The following is a 21558-nucleotide window of genomic DNA, read 5'->3' on the forward strand; positions in this document are numbered from 1 at the left end:
TGGTATAATGAGGTGGTTCGATGGGGAAAGGGCAGAGGGAGCTGAACTTCACAGAAAGGAACTGAAAAGGAGGCGAAAGATACCCATCTCGCTAGACTGGTATGCAATGTTGGAGGAATTTGTAGCAAAGAACTTACAAATATAGAAATGGAGTGTATAGCCTATGGATGCAAGTCGTGTCAGGTCGTAAAGGCTGAATAGGGTATGGAACAGTCTACCTATCTGTGTTATTGCTCATGTCATAGACGTTATATGTGAAGATATGTACCACAGTGACACCATGAGGGTTGAAAACAAGACCTGCATGAAACTGCTGGTTTGAGCCCTAGGGTGGTAGTGAGTGGGCAGGTGTTTTCGATTTTTTTTTTCTATGCAAGGATGCAACTTTTATGATGAAAATTGTCGGATATACCATTTGTATGATTTAAAAAAAAAATTGTTATTGATTTTCACAATGCAGGTATGACATAGGGTAGCCCTCGCTTTAGAGCGTGATACGAGGTACTGCAGCATCCCTGAATGACTACACAAACCACCTTTTCTTCCAATACAAAAGACTTGTTCAACCAACCCGACCCAGTGCTGCTCAAGGACTGCTCCTTCCCCAGCTTTGCAACGTTACTGCACCACACCACTGGGCAGTCCTGCAACATTCACATACCATGGACGACTGCAGACCAAATTATCAGGAGCCATGCCAAAGAGCAGGCCAAAGTTGGGAAAAGTATCATAACCGGGCTTCAGTCTGGGCATCAGGCAGATGGCAGCACTGCAGCTAGCCCATGAAGCAATCTGGTCAAGTTCCTGCTGGGCGCTCTCTCAACCTCCACTTCTTGGCGTCTAAAAGGAAACCTAAATGTCTACCCCATCTCCTATAAATTAACTACGCTTAATCTGTATCGTAACAAACTACTAACATGCTGCAATCTATTAACAAAATGGGAACATTTCAGTTGAGCCAGCTGACTTTTATTCTCACAGACTTCCCAAACACATACAGAGACAGCGACGCATCAAGTCCGGTCATGAAAGAGCATGAGAACCGTGTTCAAGTGAGGGACAGTGGATTAGGCAGTTCCATTCTCAGAGTGGTCATTCAAAGGTCACCCCGATTGCACTCTTCCGGTCACCCCGACAACTTCACAAGAAAAGTTGTTAAAGTATCCAAACCCACGATTGGGTTGCACATTAAGTATTTACGATTGCCCAACCGGCTGGAAACTAATTGGGCACTTGATGCGAATAGCTGGGTTCAAGTAGGAGTCCAGATCAGTCACAACGTAGAGTTGCGATGCCTCCACAGAGCACAGCAAAAACCTTAGCTCAGCAAAGAGAGCATACTATCTTCTGTGATCATTGACAATCATACTGTGTCTGCAAGCAGTCATCTTGGACACTATTAGTGCCGGAAAGGACTAAGGAAACGAGGAGGAGGAAAAAAAAGAATTAAAAATCAGAAAACGTGCTTCGAGCCAACAATCTTCTGGTACAGAATCTGTTACCATCCTTCCTGCTCATGTCACACCTCATTCATTTGAGCCTGGTTACATTCTTTTCCACCTTGAACAGCACAAGCAGTTTCCATGGACCATTCTTAATTAATCACAGAATAGCAGCATGTTGAAGTTTGATATCCCTTCGTTAGAACTAAGTGTATCAAAGAGTCCCAGTTTTGGTGCAATCAGGAAACCGCAGCACACTAGCACTTCCTAGCATAGAGGCTCCGTCTCCTGCTGCCTGCGGAATGGCTTCCCTATCCATCACCACTCTTGGGGTAGCCCTCAAAAGGGGTGGACTAACATGAGTGCTTTGGCTCCTCCTGGTTTACAGAAATAAACCAATGCCACTGGTTGAAGCATTTCAAAAAGCCCACCAAAGACTTCTTCTGTAATAAAAAAAGACAATATAGTTCAGCAGTCTACAGTGCTGGTATGTGCGCCTCACCCAAAGAGGACATGCATCATTAGGTAGTGATCCTCCCTACATCTCTGGGGAGTCACAGATTTCTCTACATATGTGGGTCTCTTGCCAACTGGTGCCCTGAATTATTTACAAGCAATTCAGTAGCCAGTATCAAAGTGCCCCCGCCCCAATTCATATCAGAGCTTTAGGTTTAACTAGGGCTTTTTGCAATGCCTTGCAGTAGAGCCATACACTTACAGGTTACTGAACCACGGTCCTGAATTCAGTCACATTAGTTCTCGCAGCCGCAGATTACCCCAATAGATGGCGCAGATAACTCTGGCCCACTGCCAGTCCCCAGGCAATTCATCAGGACCAAGGAGTCCCTGGGCAAATAATCTGGGCCAAGGCCTCTACTTGGTAGCAACAGTAGACCTTCCTCAATCAGCAGTCCCAGTGTCACGTGGGTAAAGGGGTCCACGATGAGTCGAATCTTAGATAAGGCAATGGTCAAATTCTCCATTCTCACTGCAAGTGCCAGCCATCAATTGTCCTCCTTAAGGTACTGGCGTTACAGCAGCTTCCTCAATAATTCCTGGCCTCTGGTCGCTCAGGCCCAGTTCTGCATTCCCCAGGGCTCCATGCAAATAAAGTAAGGAAGTCTTTTCACCGCGCTTAGGAACAAACTACTGCGGGGATTGAGCTTGTCCCAATTTGTTTAAATATGATGAAGGCTTAGGGACCCCAGGCTTCAAGTCAAGTAAACAGTCCTTAGCTTCCTGAAAAAGTAATCTCGTTAGTAACAGAAGAGCACAATTATGGGTCTATTGAAAAAGATCAGTGGTAATTAAATGCATGCAAGAACAGGACACTGTAATGAACAGGCTTCATATATACAGGTTCCAAGCTAAATCAATATTTTGCAAATGGCTGAGTGGAGGGCGCCTCAGCCAAAAGAGCACTGGCCTCCTTGCACTGGCTTCCCATCAGGCAGAGAGTGAAGTTTAAAGCCATGTGTGTGAGTCATCCGATTTTACAGAAGAAGGGGCCTTCGTATCTATTGACCTTCTCATTCCCTATGTACCGACCAGACTGCTAAGATCTAGTGGGAAAGGAAGGTGCACGTCCCCAAAATCATGATATCCAGGATGGGCGGACGCTCTTTTCGGTATCTGGCGGCCCAGATGTGGAGAGTGTTCTGAATCCATCTTTCGGACAGGTTTGAAGACCTATTTGTTTTCTGCGGTTTAATTTGTTCTGTTACCAGGTCACTGTGGATGCTGCGCTCTTTTTAGCTGTTACCTCAGCGCGGGGACACACTGGTCCAGTGTAACCAGGCGCTTCATAAATGCAATTATAATTATTATAATTATATACTCTTACATTTTGCACCCACTGACGAACACTTTGGATCTAACAACCTTGATACTTATAAGGAAGAAGCAGACTTGCCATTTTTCGGATCCGGTCGACCACGGAATCAATGATCTCCTTCCCAATGGTGTAGTGACCTCGTGCATAGTTATTGGCAGCGTCTTCCTTGCCACTTATGAGCTGCTCTGGATGAAACAGTGTGCGGTAAATCCCAGTTTTAATCTCATCTGTGGAGGAGCAAAAGCAAGAAATATAACTTACAGAGTTTGGCTTAAAGTACACAAATTAATTGGTCTGCACAAATAACACATACAAATAGATCGCATACGGAAAGTCACAAGGTGAGCAAAACTACTTATTACCAGCAGCATCTGAAATTCAAAGCATTAGTCGGTGCAACACCCACTGGGAAAGTAAGCCTGCTACATCCAATCATACAGTGCACAAAAGGTAAAGAAGTTTCCATAATGGCTTCATTGCTGAGCTTTGGTAACCCGAGCAACAAGGCAAACGCCTTGGAAAATGTCAGTTATAATGAGTGACAGTACAACCAAATGATAGTTAATAAAGAAACATCATAACTTAGAGAAAATATGGCAGCCTGTGGGAAAAAAAAAGTCATATTTTATATACATGAGATGGCCAGGAGGAGCTGAAAGGGCAGAGTATGCCATCTGTGCCAATGAGTTACCTTGATGACCAGCAGTTAGATTCCTGAAGCCAGCAAGGGATGAGGGGCGGGGACAGGAAAGTAACAAGAAGCCTCCTCCAAAGGAAAACCTATGGAATCGGGTAGTTCAAGTGTCACATGTGCTAGTTTACCAGAGATGCGCCATGTCTTCAGTGTGATTACAGGCATTGCATCCAGTGATTGGAACTACACCTTCTGCCCTAGAGAGTGGTTACTATACCTCTGGCTCACAAGCTAAAATGTGTTTTTGTAGGCTCTTTGGAAGGACAATGTGCGTATCCTAAAGAATTAGGCCCTCAAATTTTCCATATATCGGTACTAGTGTATTTGACATGTTCAAGTTAGTCCTTTACAGTTCTTGGTGTGTAGAGCAGGTTTGGTGCAGAAAGATTGATCATGGAGCGGATATATTCCACCACCATCTTTGTCTTGACCTGGAAGCTAAACATTTGTTTTTTTCTTCCCTAGTTTGTAGATTATTTTGAACTCCTATTACAGATGTTGTATACACCATCTGCCACTCAAACGAGGTTTTGTGGCCATGGGATTACCATATATCAGGTGTTGGGCATCATGATCCATCACTATGACCACCGAAGGGTTTGCTGCACAGTAATCTGCAACGTATTCACAGGCCCATGTTACTGTCAAGCTTTTATTGGTTGTAAACAACTGTGCTCTCTCCAGTTCATACGTCTGTTGGCCTAGGGTACAACATGCCTGGTAAAGGGCCTAGCTGACCTTTGCTGCAGAACAATGGCTCACAGTTTCCCTGGATACCATCCAGTGAGTTTATAGCATATGGTTTGGTTGAATTAAATCTGGTGCAATTTTTCCTGGATTCTTTGAAACACATGCCAAGGACCTTTAGCACATGGTCAAACAATTCAAGCAGTGGGTCATTATAGATCCACGTGTTGAGTTCAGTGCAGGTGAAACCCTCTGGAGCCTAACCAAGTAAGTGCAGTGCTGTGTCATGCACCTCAGTTGACTTACCAAACACAAAGAACCTTCTATGTTATGGAGATATTTGTATACTAGAAAAATTGCTCTCTGAAGTATTTCCTGCAAAACTTTGGCGACTGGGACGGCAAAGTTCAGGTGCTTGTATTGAGATAGAGCCACGCTTGCTATATAGTGGTGATAAATCATGAACAACGTGTAAGTTCTAGTAATGGCTTTATAGAAATCCTGTTTGGAGAACATGCTTTATTCACGAGCCTGATCGGATCCATGTGCAGCCTGGAACCTTTCATACGGACTGGCTCTCTTGGGCAGACAAATCCCTACATGAAAATTTGGTTTGGTGTTTCTTGTGCAACAATAGATGAAATATTAGAGACATTGGACTTCGGACACGTTCGAAGATACATTGTTCAAGAAGATTCAAGTTTTCCTCAACCTTCTATTTCTGGATGACTATGTACTGTATAGTTCAATACTGTACAGTGGTCTACATCTATGGTGACTTTGAACTTCCCTAAGCCTTGGAACACATATGGAGCCTTCACCATGGTATAAGCAAATAATAGGTCACATGGCATATACACTACATTGATGACCAAGCTGAAAAACTTCTGAGGAGGCAGAGGAGCTGCCCATTACCCAGACATCATTGAGGGACATGTTTTTTATTTTTATTCGGCAGACTATTTAATCAAGCATTAATACATCCATTAAACTTATACCCCTGAAAGGTTATGGAGGATTGGGTCGAGGGACTCTCCCTCTTGCATGCAATGTACATTCACTGGCACATTGCTACACATCATAAGGGAGTGCACCCACATCCAAACGTTTTTGAGTTATGTGCAGCACAACTTATCAGCTACAAGTGGATGCCCCATAGCTCTCACACCCAAGATTGCTGGTCTTGGAATATAGGAGGAGCTAATGGCGCCTAGATACACTTTGACACGGATTGGGCTGGGCTGCCTAATCACGAAGCATGACACTACATTTTGATGAAGATGGATCATTGCCCAGTCCTGGAGAGGGAGGTGTACATGGGTGCCCACAAACACTCAGATTTAGGGCTTCAAGGATGCAGGGAAATCCTTCAAACTGGCATTACCCAATTCTCAACCTGGTGTCAGCATTTCCCGTTTTATCCCTTGAGATAGACCCAGTAGTGACACTTCATCACCCTTAAACTAGTTACAGGACACCAATATAGACCAGAATGGGCGGGTGTACTTGCCATTGATAATCAGTCTGTTATTCATAACTTTATATGTAAATATTTAAAAAGTTATTTTTATCCAGCTCTCAATTTATTGGATTGAGTGGACCGGATGTGGATTACCGCCTTTTGCCCTGTGATGTGCAACAATATTCTATTTTTAAAAGTTGTAACCGTGTACAAATAAAAAGCAGTTTTCCAATGGGAGGACCTCTCTGAAGTCCTGCATACACTGCTGGGCTAGGTTGGTACCTTCCAGGATGACACAAATACACAGGCGTTTGCTGTGTGGGCAATTGCCAGCAGTGCTACCTCAGTCTTGCAAGGCACTTAAAAAGAAAGATTCCTTCGAACAGCCAAAATCTGTTTCCAGAGTGGTTGGTTCGGATAAGTAGTTTTAAACATCTGTTAATTAGGACTTCATGGTGAGGAGTTCCCGTCCCATTTTGGATGGATTAAGTTTTGGCTTGGTGCACTAATTTAATGAGGTCAGGCACTAATTTAATGAGGTCAGGCACTAATTTAATGAGGTCATCTTAGTGAGCCACAAGGGTGGCCTGGCGGTGGACACCTGCAATTTAAATGTTTAGATAAATCGCTGCCCACAGCAGTCAGCCACTTAGCCCTAGCTTTCTTCTATTGCCTATGATGGGACATGTCCTTGTGGCCATCCGTACCTTTGATCAATGCAGCAGGTGTGTATGCAAGGACAGAGACTGGTAAAGATTGCAATGGAGTTTAAAAGGACGCCAACAAGATTTACGTGCAAAGATACTACCTGCAGACCCAATATAAAGTTAATAAAAGACACGACATAAGGAGTCAGAAGAGAAGGCATTGGAGAATATTCCTCTTGGATATGCCTGCTTAAAACATGCAGTAATATGAGGGAGCGCAATGATTTCAGTTTATTGCATAATGCCATGATATTTTAAGGTCAACGTTTCAGCAATTTAAGTAGAGGTTTATATTTGTGAATTAGTTTTAAATGACGAGCAGTCACATTTGTCAGGATTTGCATTGCCTCCAGGTTCTGGTTTGACTTTAGGGCAGTCAGGCAGCTCCTTGCGATCTGGTCCTTTGTCGGCCCGTTTTATTTGCTGTTTTTCAGAGTTAGTTTCCCTGCAAACATTGCCTGCAGCAAACTCCCATCCATGCAATCTTCTATCTCTTGTAAAACACATACAGTATGTAGGTACAAGTTCAAAACTGTCGCAATTTGCAAACATAGGCCAAAAAGTGGCCTATCTAGTTCAATAATATAGTCCACTTTTATTATGGTGCACTGAACTATTTTCTGTTCGAGACCGACTTCTGAGTGCCTCCACTCTCTGGTCTGTCAGAACAGCACAGGCTTTAACAAGGTCGACGACTTCAATGAAGTTAGTGTTCAGATCAACACCATCGAACTCAAACACCATCCGTCACTGATTAACCAAAATTGTAGTAACTGTCTAAAAAATAAAATAAAAAAAACACCATCTCGTTTACTTGGCCTCCAAATATTGGAACAGCATCAAAACAGTAAAAAGCTAGGAGTTTTCATAAATACCTTGCAACCTTAAGTAAACTCTGTGGCAAAAGAAACCAAGCTACCACCGGCGATAAGGCTTAAATGCATTCATGAAGCACAATGAGATCCGGATTAAGGGGGTGGGGATGACATTTTCAGAAGCTGGTCAGAAAATGGTTCACAAAGTAAGCAGACACAATGAGAAAGTCTGTCTTCTAGAGTAGAAAGACCATAGCACAGGGGTAGAGAACCAGGCTTAAAGGCCCAAAACTATTAACATTCCCTACCACTCTCCAACCATTAGAACACACCTTAACTCACAGGTGTCCGTAAGGCACCCACTAGAAGAAATGTGTTACTTACCTGTAACTGCAGTTATCCATTATTGTTATCTTTCATAGATTGACATGCCTAAATCATTCCCCGTCGTCGGGATGAGAGTCCCTAGTACATAAATAAAGCAATGTCCCATTAGACATATAGAGTAATAGGCCAAAGTCCTCACATTAGAAACATATCCAGGTCCGTTTGTGATAAGGGCCAAACTCTAGAGAGCAACCAATCAGCTGCCACCACCCTCTGAAACCTTCCTGGAAGGAGCTCTGGTCCCTCCGATTTTCGTAAGCACAGTGCTATATAGAGGTACAACAGAGTACCAAGTGAGCCCTTCATAGGGAGGCGGGTGGGTTGCATGTGAATCTGTGAAAGATACCAATACTGGATAACTGCAGTTACAGGTTAGTGACTAATTACTTTTCCAGTATTAAGGTATCTTTCATAGATGCACTTGCCTGAATCAGAGTAGAAAGCAATGATAAGCACATTTCCTTTTGCATAAAGAACAAAGCTATATATATATATATATATATATATATATATATATATACACATACATACATACACATACATACAAACGTATATATGAAACACCAAATCCTGTCCACACGAAATTACTGCAACATTCTATCCAGCAATGCTTCCAGAAACGGACCACCACTCAGGTTACGATTTATCAAGGTGCGTTTATTTCTCCATTCTTCACAACATGACGCGTTTCGACCGGGTCTCCCCGGTCTTGATCACATGATATGCTCTAATTCCAGCGTGATTTAAATACTCATTGTTGTAATGCTTTCCCGCCAATAGAAGTAAAAGACTATATAAGTGTGGAGTAAAAGTTAGAAGACATACCAATTTACACAAAATCACAATCTAGTATTAAGCGAGTTTAAAAACACAAAGCTCCTAAAAAATTATAGATACTTTGTTATATATAGGAAAACTACGCTAAAAGGTATTGTACAGTCTTAAATCAATTCTCAGACATTACAGTGTTGTAGAAAAGAATCAAATGTACACAGAAATGTGCAATAAAGGGCAAGTGCCCAAATTCATATACATGACTGTCCGTCTCATACTATCAAATCAAATATAGGTATTGGCAACCTGAGCATTTCAAAAACATGTAATAACCCAAAAAAGTGCAAATATATATCGGTCAACTAAAAATTCATAGAAAACACAATAATATTTAACAAGAAAAAATCTAAAATAGGACTAGCAGATGCATTTACACATTTCATTTAAATTGATATGTCTGGCAAAAGGAATTAATAGTGACAAATGTGCGTCGAAAAATAAGAGAAAGGTTGGTGGGAAGGAAGGTTTAACTATCGAAATAGGAGGAAGCAACCCCGCCTGTCCCATTGCAGTATCCTTCGTTAGTTCTGTATCCAAACAGAAATGTTTGGTAAATGTATGTGGCATCTTGCCGCTCTGCAAATATCTGAAGTGCACACCTGTAAACAATGCCATAGAAACTGCTCTAGTGGAATGGGCACAAATTCTTGATTGTAAAGGCTGACCAGCCTGCTGGTGACAGAAGACAATAGCACCAGAGATCCATCTAGAAATGCTTTGTTTTGTGAGAAGGAAACCCTTCTTGGGTAAACTGTAGGCCACAAAAAGTTGGTTGGATTAGCGGAAAGTTTGTTCTGTCAAGGTAGAATTTAAGGCAGAGTTTCAAATCCAGTGACTGTAGAGCTCTTTCAGCTGCTGTTTGAGGACTTGGAAAGAAAGTTTTAGACAACAGGCTCATTTAGGTGGAAGTCCAAAGTACTTTTGAGATCAATTTTGGATTAGTCAGAAGAATTACCTGGTCATTCTTCACTTGAAGAAAGGGCTCTTGTATCGTGAAAGCGTGAAGGTGGTTAACTCGTCTGGCCGATGTAAGGGCTAGAAGGAGCGCAGTTTTCCAGGAAAGGAACTTAAGGTCAGCTTTGTGCATCGGCTCAAAAGTGTGCTTCATAAGCTGAGCAAGTACTGTGTTTAGTTGCCATGTTGGAGGGAAAGCCCGAAACTGATCTTTGAGAAATTGTTTTATTAATCTGTTTGACCAAAGAGAAGGTCCTGTAGAAGATCTTCTGAAACGGGATATTGCCACCAGGTGAACTTTTGGAAAAGTAGCTAAATGAAGGAGGCAGGTCAATATTTCTTCTGGAGAGGATGTGAAAGGATGCACCTTAGCCGACCTGCACCAAATACAGAATCCTTTCCATTTACAGGAGTGCATCCTGTTTGTACTATCCGCTCGGGCATGCCATGGGACAGCTCTGCATTCCAGAGGAATGTGCAAATCTGAAACTCATGGAACTCAGGAGCCAGGCCGATAATTTGAGAGATGCTGGGTCCTGGTTCATTATGAGGGATGGAAACTGTGGCAACGGAATTCGAGTTTGCAGGGAGAGGAGATGAAGTTCTGTGAACCACTGTTGGTGAGGCCATGCTGGGGCTATTAGAATCCGCGTCCAAGGCTCTGCCTTAATCTTCCAGAGGAGCCTGGAAATCGTAGGAAAAACTTAGGCGAATACGCCAAACCATGCTATTGGAAATGCATTCCCCAGAGATCCCAGTTGGGGATGCCAGCTTGTGAAGTGTTGGCATTTGGCGTTCTGTCGCGTGGCAAAGAGATCCAACAGTGGTTCACCCCACAGAGAGAAGATGCTGTTGGGTATTTTGGTTTAACTACCACTCGTGGCAGGTGGTCTGCATTCTGCTCAGCGAGTCTGCAAACGCATTGTCTTTTCTTGGAACATACTCCGCTCGCAGGGAAACTTTGTTCTGAAGAGACCAGTTCCAGATTTTGAGATTCTTGAGAGTGAATGAGTCCCTCCCTGCTTGTTCTGGTAGTGCATTGTCGTAGTATTGTCCGTTCGGACAAGCACTTGTGAATCTTTTATTCTGGTAAGGAAAGTCAGGAGGGCTAGGTAGACCGCTCTGAGTTCTAGAAGGTTTATGTGCAGTTTCCTCGGAAGACAACCACTTCCCGCTGATCTGAAGCTCCTGAAGGAAGGCTACCCGACCTTCCAGAGACTCATCCGTGGTTATAACTTGAGGGGAGGTTTGAGTTAGGAAGGATAGGCCCAGAGACAGATTTTGTGGATGAATCCACTAGTTGAGAGCAGCGACCATCTGAGGAGTCACCTGTATGAGGTTGAAGGATCCGCTGATTTGAATCCACTGAGCAGAGGGCCTATTAAAGTTTACGCATGCGGAGAAGACAGTATGGAACTAGAAGGATGAAGGAAGACATCATTCCGGGGAGGGATTTGAATAGGCGCACTGATAGACTTTCTTGTGCGCAAGCGTTCTGTCAAGCGTAGGAGTTTTTGTTGTCGCTCCTGCAATGGGTAACCTTTTTTCAGGACCGTATCTAGGACAGCAGCCAGAAATCTTAATCGCTGAGAAGGCTGTAGGACTGACTTGTCCGGGTTGAGAGTAAGACCTAATCTTCTGAAAAGCCGCAGACAGGCTTTGGAAGACCACCTTGTGCTGTCGAGAGAGGGTGCCTTGACGAGCCAGTCGTCGAGATAGGGAAAGATTTGGTGGTGATGTTGTCTGAGGTATGCAGCCACTGGAGAAAGGCATTAAGATGCGTTGGGCTGATTTGAGCCCGAAAGGCATGACCCATGAATTGGTAATGTCTGCCCACTATAGCGAACCTCAAACTTATTGTGCCTTCTGTGGATAGGAATATGAAAATAGGCATCTTGGTGGTCCAAGGATACCATGTAATCGTTCGCATTGAGAAGGTGTAGAACTTTCTGGATAGTGACCATGCAAAATGATTGTTTTTTCAAGTATTTGTTTAGACTTCTGAAATCTAGGATCGGTCTCCATTTCTTTTCCTTTTTGCGCACCAAGAAGAATCGGGAGTAAAAACCTTGTCCTCTTTGACAGACAGGTACCCGCTCTATAGCACCCTTCTGGAGCATGGATGATATTTCCAGGAGTAAGAGGTGTAAGTGTTTGAGATTCATATGTTGAGGAGGCGTTGGCAGTGGAGTTTGCACAAATTCCTGAGAATGCCTGAACTGCACCAGCTGAAGAACCCAACGATCCGTTGTGATTTTACTCCAATTGTGAAGATAGTGGAACATTTTTCCTCCCACTCTGGAAGGTGGAAAAGAAATGGAGACTGGCAGTAGAGAGAAGTCATTGACGTCGCGCTGAATCCTTCTGCAAAAAGAAGACTTGTTGCACGAAGTCTGCGCTGGTTGTCTCTGCTGAAACTATGGTCTGTATTGCTGGTTAGAGGAGGAATATGAAGACCTATATTGTTGGTAGCCTCCTCTATTATGATATTACCCTCTACTACTTGAGCCACGAAAAGGGGTGCTTCTATATTGAAGGGTACCCAGGGCTCTGGTCGTATCCGTATATTTGATACCTTGGAGGGCCTCAACAATATGGGTACCAAAAAGGAGTGGTCCATAATAAGGCATATCAAGGATTTTGGTTTGATTTTCAGGCTGGACTGTCGTTGCCTCAAGCCCCCCTTGGCGCCGCAGGATTACCGCTCCAGCCCGTTGGCGGAAACCAGTGGATGCGATGTCCATAGCACAGTCTATCATTTCAGAAGCGGACTTCACGCCTTCCAAAAGCACCTTTCTTGCTTCATCTTTAGATTCTTGCGGCAAGGACTCCAAGTATGGTGCAATATCTGACCACATTTGCCTGTAGCGTCCCAATAGCGCTAATGAGTTAGACGCTCGTACTGTTAGCGTGGACGAGCGTCTGCACTCTTTATCCGGGGAAGCTGAAAGTGGGGCAGAAGGGTTTTTTGATCTGCCTTGAGCTGCACAAGTAATCATTGAATCAGGCTTTGGATGCCCAATGAGGCAGGCTGGAGCATCGTCTGGAGCCCTGTATTTCTTGTCCAATCTTGGCAGGACTGGAGGAACTGTAGAAGGATTTTGCATTATCTTGATGCCTTGATCCCAAATACAGTCTATGATAGGCATAGACCTACCAGATTTTTTGAAGGGTTCCTTGAAATCGCAAAGGAGAGTATAGTTGGGTGGCATTGGTAATTAGAACCGTTGTGCTGCTCTCTCTAGGAGATTATGGAAACATCCTATATCTTCAAGAGGCGAGTCCGCCTGAGGCAGCAAAGGCGATGCTGGAAGATGGATAACATAGTCGTCCTATTAGTCATGGTGTGACTGCCTATCCTGAATCTCCCCCTTTTCTTGTTAGTCATCGTCCGTAGATGGAAGAGGTGGCTCCGGCGCCTCAATGGTAATAGGTGGTGGAGGTGTGACTTGCGCTCTGTGGCGGCGATAAAACTGGAGCAATAGATGGCGCAGAGGTAGGAAACCTCTTCTTGTAGTCAGAGATCATAAGTTGCAGGTCAGAGACCAACGCTGAAGGAAGACAAAACATTTGTGGTTGTTGCTGATGACGGTCATTGTGAGAAGTTGGCCCGGCATATGCGGTCCACTATTCTAGTGGGCTCCTTGCACCAGTCCAAATGACCCCTATTGATAGTATGCTTAAAGACAACCTATATAGAAAGCTATCCTAGTGGTAGCTGTGGGGAGCAGCCTTCAGGCTAAGTCTTGAAGGAATGTAAAGCAGCTTGTTTTACCAGTCTATAATCTCATGAATGACCAAATGAAAGGAGAACCACACCAGGTATATATATATATATCACATTTATGTATGTTTTCTAAACACATCCCTCTAGTCTCTTTATGAGGCTAGAGGCAGAAGTACATTCAGTAAACTTATTTAGCACACAGTAAATTAGCACAATATAGGATTAGCCCTAGGGGCGTCACAAACAATATACTAAGAAAGTGGTAGAATAACCACGACTGACATATACAAGGCCTAGAGCCTTTAGAACAGCTGGGGCAACCAGGAACCACCCACAGTAGTGGCAGAGGGAACCCACGGGGGATGCGGGCAGTGTCTAAACACAGCAGCGAATCACCATTAACTTCTATGGGGAAAGTTGCATTGGAAAATTACAGATAAAGGACACTTAGAAGAGGACTTGGAGCAAACCCCTTTAGAACGAGGCAGTTATAGAGATAATACACACCGGAGTACTAGAGTTGCCTCACCCGGCTGCATAGGTGTCTTTTGGTGTCGGGTTTTGTCATAGTTTTCAAATGGCGATCCGCTGCAAAGTGCTGCTGGCGACCAAGTCAAAAGTGTCAGAGGGGGATCAAAGGGTAGATTGAAGATCTAAAGAACCTGAAAGCAGTGGGGACAGAGTCTGGGTCACTAGCCAGTGACCAGGAAGGCGATAAGATGCCAACCAATGTCGGGTGATTTCAGGTGAAGCTTGACTCTTCAGCCATGAGGACCAGGAGAAGTCTAGGACAACCAGGAGCTGGATTTGAGCTGTCACACAAAGGATGTAGAGTGCTGCGGTGTCGGTTCCCAGATTGGACCAAACAAGCCTTGGCAACAGCAACCTACGCAGAAAGCAAAGATTGGCTTCGGTGCAGACCAGCAAGTTCTGAGGGACTCACCCTTTGGAGGAGAGTCAGGGCACATCAAGAGCCACCAAGAAAGGCCAAGAAACAGACGTTACCTTCATTGGGACCCACCAGTCGACGGACCAGGGATCTCGAAGGAGCCTCGAGCGGAAATGCTAGAAGCGGGCCCCCGAAATACTCGTGGAGTGTAGGCCCACAATCTTAGGTGCAAATGGGCTTGGACTACAAGTAGCCCAATGCACAACTTCGGGAAAGCTCGGGAAGTTGATGCACTAGCAAATGTGCACGTGTCCAGGGGTTCCGGTTCCACATCACTCGTGAGGGCTGCGGGTCTGAGTTTTGCTAGGATCTCATGTCGGCCTCAGAGAAGCCTGGAAGTCTGGGTCCTTTGTCGCAAATTCATCTGGATCTGGCAGGAGCCTTGGAAATGCAGACCGGCAAGATTCTTCTTTGGTGCCTGTTTGAACAGGGGAGTCACTCCTTGACCTAAAGGGAGATTCTTCCGTCTTCTAGTCGAAATAGAATGTCGAAGTTCCAGGATATATGTTGCAGAGTTTCGTCTAGGGTAATCTGAAGACCTAAGGACTGGATTCCTATACTTATACTAAGTTTAGGGGTTGGACTTACTCTAGGGTCCCACCTATGGGAGGACCCGGGGTGGTTGCACCCCTTTCCCTTTGTCCAGTTTCACACCAGAGCAGGGGCTGAGTGCCTCTGCAACCGGTTTGAACTGGGGTATGCACAGGGACACCAAAGTGTGCCCCAAACACGGCCTGAAAAAGCATTCTATGAATGCACCAACCCAGCCCCAATACATTAAAGTCTGCCTGGGAGGTGGTTACGCCTCCCTGTGACAGTAAACCTATTGTCCAGGCCTCCCCTGCCGGAGTATCATCCAGCAGCAGGAGGTAACGCCCGTGTATGTGGCATCAATTTTGTGATGCCAGGGCTCTTTAAAACCATTACCGGTCAGACCAGTGGGTACATGTCTTTGACTCTAGAAGGGAGAAATTCTACCCCCGCCGCCAGGACTGGCAGTGGGGGTAGGATTCTAAAGTGTTTGACACCAAACACAACATGTTTCCATGCAGCCCTTTCAAAGTTAGCATTAACCGTGAAGTTATAATGCTCTTAAGAGTATATGGTCTGGCTGCATCAAAGAACAGTGATTCCGAAAGCTGCAGAGGGGTCCTGCTCATGCATGGGCACCTTCTCACACAAAACCAAGCACTCTGCCTTGAGGTTTGTTAAGGCCTGCCATAGGAATGACTGATAGGTTTATATGGGTCAGTGATATATCTTAGTAAGGGGTGCATGCAAAACCTTACCCAGGCTGCAGTAGCAGACCTGTGGTGCCATTTTGGAAGGTTTCCTAGGGGTAGCATAATACATGCTTTAGCCCCTGGTAGGCCTCGTGGCTACCTATGCCCTTAGTACCCAAGGTGGAGAAGTGTGGCTCAATGATTAGAGCGGCAGACCCTGATGCAGAGGTCTAGCCCGGAACCAGGGTTCATTTCCCCGCCTTGGCGGGTCTTGGGCTCAAAATTCCACGGACCTGATAATTCTCGCCTCGGTGCCTATTCCAATCATGGAGTTCCACTCTGCAACTCTGGGCAATAGCTTGCTTAATCTCCACATCGGCCCCCACAACGCTAAGGATGCCTGGCCTCCACCTTGGGGGTGCCCAGGAGTGGACGCCTCACAGGGAAAGCCAGGATGGGTTCCACAGCGGTATTCGTACAAGCGCCTTGAGACCCTTGCGGGTGAGTAGTGCGCTATATAAGTATCAATTTACAATTTACATTTAAGGTACCATATACTAGGGACTCACAAGGGTAACCCAGTAACCAATCTGGAGTGTACCTAATGTACAAGCAATCAATTTAGAGAGGAAAGCAGATAGGCTGGGGCCTTGATTAGCAGGATCCCAGCCAAACCAAGTCAAAAACACCAGGGAAAAAAATGGGGGCAACCATGCAGTAAGATTCCGCCTTCCTACATTAGTCATGATAGTACGCCTGCTCATCCATGTCTTGATAGTCATGATCAGAGTCTTCCTGCTATTTAAATTTAGAGGGACTTATAGCAGCCCTAAACATACTGTCCTCATCCGAATCCTCATCCAAAAGTTATGAGGGAAGTAATGGTTGAACCCTACTGGGTGATGCAAGAGAGGGCGACAGCATCAGTTTTGTAATTTTGTGATGAAAATATGTAATTTTCATTCCTGACGTAGGTGTAGTCGACAAGGCAGTCGTCGGTATAGACGAGGAATCGATCGTTGTAACAGACACGACAGTCGACGAGGGACCTAGTCGTCGAAGCGGTCGTCGACGGGATGGTAGACTGTACACTCTTCGTCGACGTGCGTATCATAGACGAGACACTAGTCGTCGAGGTTGTCGTCGAGCGAGTCGTCGCTGAGGATTCTCGATCGTAGACATCAAACGAGTACATTCAGTCGACGATGAAGTAGTCAACGAAAGAGACTGACGGGACAGTGTTGAAATTTTCGTCGTTGACAAAGTCACTCCAATGGCAATCTGAGGAGATTTCGTTGTCGACTAGGTGGTCATCAACTGGGCTGAGGAAGGCTTTTTGAAAGTGTTTCACGTGCGGCGGTGGAGTTAGAGGGTCTGGAGCTGATTTCTTAGACCCTTGAAGGGGAGAAGCCTGGAGCCTCTGAAGACTTTCTGCGTCTTCTTTTGAGGTTGCTGTGTAAAAGGATCTGGAGAAACCTCTCTGGGCCTTTTCTGAGAATTTTTTTTTTTTGAGGATTTCAATGAAGTTTCACTCCCCTCAGAGGACATGGGGTCTTTCTTTGTCCTTAAGTCTCTGCAGCCAAGTTAAAAGCCTTCCCTCACGATCTTTTAAAATCTTAGTAGAAAAAGTACGACATACCTTGCAGTATTTAGGAGTATAGTCTGGATAACGACAGTAGAGGCAGTCTTTATGCTGGTCATCAACATCCAATCTCTTCTTTTTGCAAGTTTCACGGGGCCTAAAAAGGCCTTTCTTAGGAGTATCCGACATGAAGACAGTCAAGTCTTCACTCAGATGGAGAAATATCCGAAGAAAATACCTTCAATCCAAAGATAAGGAATAAAACCTGAGCAGAGCTCAGTGGAGACTACCTTAGCACGACGTGCGGTAGAAAAACTGAGGGAGTAGAGCTCCTTCCAGGAAGGTTCCAGAGGGTGGTGGCGGCGGCTGATTGGTCGCTCTCTAAAGTTTGGTCCTTATTACAAAAGGACCTGGATATGTTACTAATCTATGGCATTTGGCCCATTATTCTATATGTCTAATGTGACATTACTTTATTTATGTACCAGGTACTCCCATCACGACGACAGGGAATGATTCAGGCATGTGAATCTATAAAAGATACCCTAATACTGGATAACTACTCAAACTATCCGTTAATACAACCGAGGTCTATGGAGGTAGCAGTGACCATGCTCTTCAATCATTGTTGGACAGTTTCAGGCCGTTGTTTGTTGCTATGGCTTAAACAGTTCCTATTGGTAGAATGATTTCCCCATAGAAGATGAGGAGCCAATAGAGGTGAGAATGAGTGGATCAATGGTGTGAGTTTATATCTAAAACCACCACTAAAATGTAACAGGAAATAGAGAGTACTCCTTAGGCTCAATAAAATGTGAACCAAGACTAATGAGAAACAATGGAAGTTAAATACAAAGAAAAAAGTATTCTTCGCTCTCAAAAAATATCAAAATGTCATTTGGATATGCATATGAATGTGATAACAAATAGGGGTGAAGTAAATAATATGTTATGGATGATGACAAGAAAAGATCTTTTAACATGTTACCCCTTTGACATTTATCTTCCTACATATACAGAAAGATATCCTAAATTTTGGATGACCCCAAGATTTATCCTGTCCTGAAGAAGGTGTTACAATATCCATGTGTTTGACACCGAAACGCGTCAACGCACTGTTCTGTAAATAGAATCCAAATAGAGCCCAGGGAATAACAGATATCCACAAATTATTGGTACTGTACTCCCCAAAATTAGAAATAGATTAAGCTTCTTTGGATCACGTAAATGTGTAGCAAGAATATTTTAAGCTACTGTGAGCAAGGGGTTCTTTACTAATGTACTGTGATTGGAATTCTTCTAAGTTTTAAACTGTGATCAATTGTTATACTGTGCTGCTGTAACGAATTGTTTTTATAAAAAAGGAAAAACAAAAAAAAAAAGGTTTAATTTGTATACGCTTGATGAGATACTGTGAATACTTGTATATAATGTCATGTCATGTATTGTCCTTTTCTTTGATGTTTTAATAAGGTACATTTTCAGAAACTCAGAATTTTAAAATAGGAGAGACAACGTTTCACTTCCATTTTATATGATCAAATAAAGACTGTAAACATTACATTCTAGTGTGGTTAATTCATAATTTCATTTACATTTAGGTTTAACTGTATGTATGAGATATACAATAAATGAGAGAGTGAGTACAAAGGTAGTAATTCCAGGGACCCCTTTGACTTTGTGGCCTTATACTTCAAGACTTCGCGGATAGTATGTTATAAGCGAGTGGAAGCACTTGCTCATCTTAAGTCAGTGAGCCAACCGAATGTTGGGGAGAGATGCATGCAGAAGCACTGCGAAGGACAGTCTAAAGCCAAGCTTGAACCCCCGGTCCAACATTTTTCCTCGCAATGTTGCAAAATAAATGGATTTAAATTAGAGGCCTGAAGACTGTACCTATAACCATGTTCTGTCTGGAGCAAAGTGTGCTCACTGAACGAAGACGGGCGAGTGCTTCCACTCACTTATAATACGATCGGGGAAGCGCTGAAGTAGAATGCCTCCATATATATTCCTTTGGTCCTGACAAAGGACATCGACCCGTAGGGGCTGTTCCAGGCAGATACATGTCGACCCAATCACTAGGTGTCACGGACCAGTGACTCATCCACTAAACACTGCTTTGTTTTTAGACTGGTCACTATCCTTCTCATTTACCCCAATAATGATTCATCTAAAGGATAGGAGATCATTTTAATCCACTTACCACGGTCAACATCCAGACACACTCCCTCCTGGTGGAGGTTTTGATGTCACTTGTAGAACAGGACACTCAAGTGACAAGACTATGAAGCTATCCACCAAACTACACTAAGCAGAGTTCATGTGCACCACAATCTGAACGTGTGGTTGAGGGTCTCTGAGACTCTAGTACTGAGACTTATATGGTTCATTGCCCCCTTTCTGATAGATAACCAGTATCTCTTGGAAGCCGAATGAACCTCTGCTTCTTCCTCCCTCCACTTTTGTGATCTGTACTATTAGTTCAGACCCAACAGTACTTCTCCGTTTACAGACTAGCAGGTGTAGCAACTCGCATCAGTCAGAGAGCAACCAGCCAGTGACAACCCCCTCTTCTTGCTGGGCTGAACGACCATGCAACTCACAAGGTGTTCATACAGTAGCTATGCACCCACCAGTGGCATAGTGTGCACAAGCACACTTAAGGCTCTGCACCATATAGAAACAGCTGCACAGCTCAGTGTGGGAGGACGACCACTGAAGACCAACACGCGGGAGGTGGGTGGTAGGAAAGATGTTGGACACATTAAACAGATAAGAGTGAACAATAAGATCTCATTTCTAACTAATCATGCTACTGGTGAGAACTACACACTGATGCCCACCGGTAGAGCAGCTCACTGGTTCCAATCTAGTTAGCTTTGGAAATTGCATTCATTCTAAAGATCAGCAATAACTTTTGTACAGCTCACTCACAGAAAGGACAACTTCAAAGCAGTATTAAATGTCTAAAAATAATTCAAAATGGGTTAGAGGATTGGAATCTGTTATTCATTACATGCAAGAGACCACCAAAAATGTGAATAGACAACATGCGAGTGTTAAAACATACATTACCAATGACTGTTGGTTCCAGGTCTATGAAGAGTGCTCTTGGAACATGCTTCCCTGTGCCGGTATCACTGAAAAAGGTCTGAAACGAGCTATCGCCATGGTCCGTCCCTTTGTCAGAATCAATAACTCCAGCAGGACTGATTCCATGCTCCAAACAGTACAGCTCCCAGCAGGCATTTCCCATCTGCACTCCAGCTTGACCTACATGGACAGATATGCATTCTCTCTGGAACATCAAACAAGAGAAAAAAGGTATTGCAAATTTTGATCATCCATTCAGTTCAATGAGCAAATCTGAACAATTTTTACAGTATTTTGAACAGTAACCAGGTCAAGATAGAGTTGATGCGGTTTGATGTTCAAGTTGGCGACTTGAACTATAAGACCAGAGAAGAAACATCTTCACATACTTCGTGATTGAGCAAATATTTACTATTTTCTATCATCCTGTGCACAGATTGCTTACCTGACGCAATTGTGAGAGCTGGGAGGTTAAACGATTCAAAACATTACTAGAATAACAGGAGGGAAAAACTTATTATGTCACTTTTTCCCACCTTGAAATTATAGGTTTCTTGGCAAATACAAATTGTCCAGTGTAAAGGAGCAATTATCCATAATCACCCTAGAGAAAAGGTAGGCACGGAGGTAGAGCAGCGGTCAAAGGAGGTGGAGAAAGTCTTCAAAAAGACGTTAGTTAAGCGATGAAGTACTGTTTGAATATACGCTTCTAACATTAGTCTATCAATTTGGAAAAAATTCAAAATACCTGATCACTTGACCAAAGTCCAGCCAAATGCCTATTTCTTAAATAAATTAGAATATGAGCACTTACAGTTCAAATGGAAGGCTAAGGAAATTCAATCTTTGGACGTTCTCATGAACATATGGAAAACGTTACCTCTTTAAAACTATCTCGACTCCGTGCCTCAGTAAAAGTGAGGCAGAGGGGTATTGCTGATGTTGTGGCCGAAGACGAACACACCCAGTGTTACCAAACGTAGTATTACTAGCAAGAGGAAAATAACCCTGGATAAATGCCCAGAATCAGAAACTTAAGACGAAGGCACCTGGCATTTCTGGGTGTGGTTTGTTATTTCCCATTCTGCAGCCAACGTGTGTGATTCCGTGTAACTATGGAAGGATGGAAGAGATAGTGGCCCGTATTGCTAACTGGCACCCAAAT

At 43.9% G+C, this 21558-nt stretch overlaps 1 protein-coding gene across 1 annotated transcript in view; it reads right to left on the reverse strand.

Moving 5' to 3' along the window:
- The window catches only part of LOC147751065 (tubulin alpha-1C chain-like), a 123337-nt gene that overhangs the window by 33273 nt on the left and 68506 nt on the right, over positions 1-21558 (reverse strand). The window contains exons 2-3 of the mRNA XM_086918928.1: positions 20376-20598; positions 3355-3503 (exon numbers count right to left, since the gene is read on the reverse strand). Of these exons, the coding sequence (XP_086775054.1) occupies positions 3355-3503; positions 20376-20598 (372 nt within the window). The remainder of the gene's footprint in view (positions 1-3354; positions 3504-20375; positions 20599-21558) is intronic.

This window comes from Lissotriton vulgaris, chromosome 1_1 (assembly GCF_964263255.1).
Source record: "Lissotriton vulgaris chromosome 1_1, aLisVul1.2, whole genome shotgun sequence".
In the NCBI taxonomy this organism is placed as follows: Eukaryota; Metazoa; Chordata; class Amphibia; order Caudata; family Salamandridae; genus Lissotriton; species Lissotriton vulgaris.